Source organism: Epinephelus moara, chromosome 9 (genome assembly GCF_006386435.1).
Source record: "Epinephelus moara isolate mb chromosome 9, YSFRI_EMoa_1.0, whole genome shotgun sequence".
NCBI lineage: Eukaryota > Metazoa > Chordata > Actinopteri > Perciformes > Serranidae > Epinephelus > Epinephelus moara.
The window spans coordinates 7,541,306-7,547,579 of record NC_065514.1 but is presented as its reverse complement, the minus strand read 5'-3'; the positions used below and the strand labels follow the sequence as shown (position 1 = coordinate 7,547,579).

The 6,274-nt window shown below is 39.8% G+C and overlaps 1 protein-coding gene across 1 annotated transcript; it reads left to right on the top strand.

Moving 5' to 3' along the window:
• The first annotated feature begins 1,039 nt into the window (after positions 1 to 1,039).
• Positions 1,040 to 5,991, top strand: LOC126395204 (hatching enzyme 1.2-like). Its single transcript, XM_050052473.1, has 9 exons — positions 1,040 to 1,162; positions 2,458 to 2,476; positions 3,055 to 3,117; positions 3,231 to 3,371; positions 3,482 to 3,599; positions 3,680 to 3,858; positions 4,331 to 4,412; positions 5,487 to 5,614; positions 5,874 to 5,991. Exons 1-9 carry the CDS (start codon positions 1,088 to 1,090, stop codon positions 5,879 to 5,881), a joined length of 813 nt encoding a protein of 270 aa, XP_049908430.1. The 5' UTR covers positions 1,040 to 1,087; the 3' UTR covers positions 5,882 to 5,991.
• The last annotated feature ends 283 nt before the right edge of the window (positions 5,992 to 6,274 follow it).

The following is a 6,274-nucleotide window of genomic DNA, read 5'->3' as shown; positions in this document are numbered from 1 at the left end:
GAGACTCTCACTGCAGCCTGTTTTATTTTGTTGTGAAAATGGCCCTGTTTAGACGACAACGGTTTCTCTAAGAACAGAAAAGTCTGTCCTTTGCGTTTTAAAAAACTTCTGCATTTATATGACGACGTTATTGAAACGATCCCTGTTCACACGGAGCCGCAAAATCTACTGGCAACGCTGTAGTATGCACGCCAGGCCAATGGGTGGCAGTGTAAATTTGCAAAGCAACACCACGGCATGACGCCATGCGCCTGTGCTGAAGTGCCTTCCTCTNAACACTGCTGTCGTGTAAACGATCGGCCAAAACACAACTAAAGTTTACCGTTTTCAGTTGAAATCGTTGTCGTATAAACGGGACCTAAGAGGACTGTTTGCAGTGGAAACACTAGGGTCTACGTACCATGTCTGAAGGGTTACTTTTGGTTCCAAAGGTACCATACTGAAAGTGTTTGGTGGTATTTTTGTTGCCTGAACCCAACCACGTAGTTGTTAGAGGCAAAAAAACATCAATATGCATTGTTGTACTGACACAACGTCCCAGAACGTCAACAACCAACACACCCAGGGAACCTTTCACATTGTATCTGGATGTGAAAAGTCCATGGCCAAATGTCACTATTTGAAGAGGTCGGAATGAGAATGTGTTGTGAAAAGACATTTGAAACCTTCAGGTGTCAACGAATACATTGTGTAACTGTCTATATGTCGTCTTGTGTGTCCACAGTGGATTAGCCAGGTGTTTATGTGACTGTGTCAACATGTGAGTCAAATTACTTCAGTAAAGAAGAGCAGCTTGTCCAAATAGATCTAATGCATTACAAATTATTTCTTATTAAGAAATCAATCATGTACACATAGGTATGATACACATCTACATACCCATTTAGCATATGGAGCCTTGTCTTACTGCCACCTGAGACGGTTCAGGAAGTTTCCTGTTGGGGCTTATCCTTTAATTAAAACATTTGTTCAGGGGTCAATGTATTGCCTTTACAGTAAGTCTGTTTACAGTTCCTCCCTTTTCAGCTGTATAAAAGCAAGACTGCAACCTCTGTGGTCAAGCTCCTTCATCCAAAGAAGGTCCGACATGATGAAGATGAACCTGAGTCACCTTGCTGTCCTGGCCCTGCTGCTGGGCCTTTCAGCTCAAGACAATTCCCTGGTAAGATAGATATTTTACATGTTTTTTAATGTTTAAATTCTATTATGTTAAAGTGGAAACAGACAAGTGTTTTGCTTTAATTTATCATTATGAAGTAAGTGTTGATTGCACTGTGTAACAGCTATGGAATAATGACATCAGTTTCCCATGAGCCTCGCTTTCACAGCAGTTCTGTCTGCCACTGGGTACAATCTCCTAAGAAATCACTGCGCGAATGGATAGCACTTTTGTTTTCCGTGGTAGTTATCAGCAGCTATCCCGAGTTACCTCACATTATCAGTGTCAGTTCTTTGCAGCAGCAGAAATAGCAAACAATGGAACAACCGCAGTAACTGTGGAAACAAATGTTGTGTGTCCTGTAGTTGCTAGGCACCGAGGAAAATGGAGAGCTATCTGGTTGTTTTTGCAACAGCTGCACCAACTGTGATACCACTTGGATACACTATTGTTTCCACTTTAAAAGAAAGAATATAACAAGTGGAACAAGTTTAAACATCTTGAGAGACAGCAGATTGTTCCAAGCATTCAGAGCTGTGAACTCAGTGAAACAATGACCTCAACCAGTTCTCACCTATTTTAAGAAAAACCTAAATGGCCATTTACGGCTTTATAGGCCAATGAACCAGCTTTAGTCATCCCAACAACTACCAGGAACTCACAATACGACATACGACATCTCCCATGACGAGATTATCTATGTTGATTTCTTTTGGTCAGATGATCATGAAAAAAGTTAAATGAAAAAAAGTTTTGTTTTAGAAGGGGAACCTTTTTCATGGTTGGATTTCTTTGCCAGGCCTGGGATAGACGGCAGAGAATTCTGTTTCTGGACTGAGCAGTTAAATAACATGTACTTTGCATTGTTACTGCGACATCATTGTACTGGTGTCTCATAAACCCATGAGGGTTGGGCACGTGTAAGTGTGCATGACACAAAATAAAAAATCAATGAATCAATCAGTCACCCGAAAACTCTGCTTATAGCAAGATGTGGTTTTTGGACTTACACACATGCATTTTCAAACTATGTGTTGACTTTTGACTAGAGGCATGCATTCAACATAGAGGGATTGATGAAAACACTATAAAACCAAATAAGCACAACATAAAAGTAACGCAATAACTGATTTGTGAAATAAGATCATATAAATCAAGCTGACAAGGGCACATTATCATAAATAAGTAGAGTATATAATGCCCAAACAGTGCATTAGGGCACTAAATGAATGTATTAAAGTCAAAATTGTATATAAAAATGTTAATTTTTACCACTTGTTCACTTTGTGTCTCTGCAGGCACAAGCACAGGAGGACGGTAACTGATTTTTCTAACCACAGGTGTTTAACACATTTACTGCTTAAAGGGATAGTGCACCCACTTGCGGAGATCCAAGGGGAGAGGAGGTAGCAACACAACTCCACCTAATGGAGGCTTACGGCGCCCCAGATTCAAACGTTCAAAAACACATAATTGAAACCACAAAATATCTCCATACTGCTCGTCCGTAGTGATTCAAGTGTCCTGAAGCCCCGACATAAAAAGTTGTTTGGAAAAACGTCATCTGAACTCTGTTTTTAGCGTCATTGTAGCCTGTAGCTCTAACTGCCTCTCTGTGCACCGCGCTCACATGTGCGAGCAGTATGGAGATATTTTGTGGTTTCAATTATGTGTTTTTGGACGTTTGAATCTGGGGCGCCGTCAGCCTCCATTAGGTGGAGTTGTGTTGCTACCTCCTCTCCCCTTGGATCTCCGCAAGTGTTGTGAGGACTCTAAAACTTCACCAGAGCCTCCCTCTGCATATGGGTAAATAGATAATGGGTGAATTTTCATTTTTGGGTGCACTATCCCTTTAATAGGTTTTCATATTTAGTAATTAAATATTTTCATTTCAGGTGTCCAGACCAAGAAGCCTTACCGTTTAGACATTACCTCAAGAATTCTTGAGGCAAATAAAGGTACACTGCATCCTCTCCTGCTCACATAATGCTCATGTCTGTGCCAGTCAGTATATTCTAAGTATAAAGGTGTGCATCTGTTCAACATGCTGTCCACATATGTCTTACTCCAGGCATCAGCCAAAATCTGGTGGAAGGTGACATCGCTCTATCAAAGAAAAGGAATGGCATGAAATGCTGGAACAACTACTGCAAGTGGCGAAAATCCTACAACGGACTTGTTGAAGTGCCGTACAGCCTCAGCGATTACTTCTGTAAGGGCTCAGGAATTTATTCATGAGAAATTTTTTGTTGATTTTTGGACAAAGGAAATGAGCATGACCATTTTACATTTGAACTTTTAACTGACGTTAATTGTTTTCAGTTGACAGTGAGAAGGCCATAATCAGGAAAGCTATGGAAAGCTTCCACCAGAAAACCTGCGTTCGCTTTGTTCCTCATCTTGGCCAGTCTGACTACCTCAGCATTGAGAGTGAACTTGGGTGAGTGCAGGGCAGTAAAGGTAATGGTCAGTGTAATGAACATACCAGCCTGTTTAAGCCCGCTGTCTCTTTGTCTGCAGGTGCTGGTCAACTATTGGCAGAGACGGAGGGAAGCAGGTGGTTTCTTTGTCCATGTACGGCTGTCTTGCACATGGGATCGTTCAGCATGAGCTCCTCCATGCGCTTGGTTTCCACCATGAGCATGCTAGGAGTGACAGGGACCAGTATGTCAGGATCAACTGGGAGAATGTCCCTTCAGGTGAGCTCTAAAGCGGGATTTATAAATGTGCGTCAGCTCTAGGCAGACCCTACGCTGTAGACTACATATGTGGCCAATAAGCACAACATAAAAGTTGTGGTTGGGAACCACTGAGTTACAGCCCTAACTGATACATTTATGAAGTAGGTGAGGTTGTGTCAGAAATCCCTACAGTGGGATGAGAGATGAGACCCGACGAGACGAGACGAGATGAGATGAGACAAGATAAACTTTATTGTCCCAAACGGGAAATTTGTTTTGGGCACATAGTGCGACATAGCTGCATGGCAGATACAACCATCATATAAAATCAAGACACATGTACACCATGTAGTACAGCAAAAACGCAGATTTGAATAACATGATTGTCAGCAAAATAAATACATCAACTTTGTCATAACAAGGCTAAAAGCTAACTTAGAGGTACATTAATACACACTTTAATTTTCATATTTAATGTTTTATTCTACAGCAAATGTCTTTAACTTCAACAAAATGGACACCAACAACTTGAACACGCCGTATGACTATTCTTCTATTATGCATTATGGAAGGTAACGTCTCTGCATGTTATTAACACTATTGTTTGCAAGAAATTTAAGTCAGTTAATTTGTTTCTTCATGTTGTTAGTGTCCCACAAAAGTGTCCTTTTTCTTTGTTTGTTTGTTTTTGGGGTTTTTTTTGGCCACTTGGGGGCAGTGCAACAAGCTATTAGTATAACACTGACATATGAGACCCTGCGTCCTCATATGAGGACATCATATTTTAGGTGTACTGGACCGTATACTTCATTCTACTTAACTCAGACCTGTTGTCCTCGTTCATGGACACTTTTTGTGCCATCTAGTGGTAGTAAGAGCACAATACACTAAACCATGTAAAAACAAGATGGCAGCCATTTCTGCCAAGTCAGTCTGCAGCCGATCCTGACACAAAAGTGGACAAGGTCCAAAACCTGATCACATTTTATGGATGAAACTTGTTTATTTATGATTTATAATGTTTGTAATTTGATATGGCAACAGGTTTGTTCATCATCATCATGGCATCATGTTTGTTTGATTAGTACTCATTTGAGGACATTGGGACCAGGGCAGCAGTCACCATATACATTGAGGGGGACACGTCCAACACGCCCCAATGTTCAGATATGCCCAAAATAACCCCCCCCCCTCCCCCCCCCCAATATATAACTGAAACTGAAAAACAAAAACAAAAAAAACTTTTTTTTTCATTGCTGCCTTGTAGCCCAGGTTCTGCTGTTTAATTTGATGTGCAACATCACTATATTCTTCGTGATCAGTGCATTGTTTCACACTGTGTTTGCAAAGTCGTTCTCAAAGTCCCCCAGACTTTCGGATTTCCAACAATTTGGGCAACCCAATGACAGAAGACGAGTGCTCACTCTTTGTCAAAATTCTTAGTCAAAACACGTTAAAAATCACGTGTTTAACAGGGAATTATTCAAAATTTTCCCGGACCCAGGGGTAAAAAAGAAGAAACACTTCTTTTAAAATATATTTTAACTATTTAGCATGACACTGAAACATTCCTGCATGTTTTAGAAATGAAATAAATGAGGATAGTTTTTCCATCAGTATATATTTAAATTTTTCTCTCTCTTTAGGACCGCCTTCACATCTGCGTTTGGAGCCAACACCATTACTCCTATTCCTGATCCCTCTGTGCCAATCGGGCAGAGAGAAGACATGTCTTATATTGATATCCTCAGGATCAACAGGTTATATGGATGCAGTGAGTATAGGAGTCCTTAAAGATACAGTACAGTATAATCCACTTTTCATTAAATGTCTCAAAGTGTATTTTTAAGGCTTTTTGGTTGATTGAATGAACATCATTCAACCCAATATGGTGCATGTTATGTAAACTTTGTATTATTTCATTGTGACTTTTTAGTTATTATGGAGGATTTAAATATTTGAATTATGACAACAGATTTAAGCTTCAAAGTCACGTGTTCTTTGTTATGACTTATTTCTTCTCATTTTTTCAGACATTTGAAAGAAAATGAAGACAGCTTTCACAAGATATCTCCAGAGCTTCATGAGTGGCATTGAGTGTATCATATTGTTGACTGATCTCACCAAATAAATAAACACTGATATGAAAAATGTACGTGTTCTTGCCTCTTGCCTATAACATGATTAATCACCACTGATACATATTTTAGTACAGGACTTTATCATGCACGTAACTGTACATAGGTCTTATGTTTACTTTTATTACCTCCGCCAAGGAGGTTATGTTTTCGCCAGCGTTGGTCTGTTTGTCTGTTTGTTTGTCTGTTTGTCTGTTTATCTGTTTGTCTGCAAAATAACTCAAAAAGTTCTGAACAGATTTTGATGAAGCGAAGTGGATAAAAGAATAAAATGGTGTATGTATTGTAGTTAAATT

Coding starts and splice junctions, on each gene's coding strand:
- LOC126395204 (XM_050052473.1), top strand. CDS start 1,088: ATGATGAAGATGAACCTGAGTCACCTTGCTGTCCTGGCCCTGCTGCTG. Junction 3,859..4,330: donor CTGGGAGAATGTCCCTTCAG/GTGAGCTCTAAA, acceptor TTTATTCTACAG/CAAATGTCTTTAACTTCAAC. Junction 4,413..5,486: donor TCTATTATGCATTATGGAAG/GTAACGTCTCTG, acceptor CTCTCTCTTTAG/GACCGCCTTCACATCTGCGT.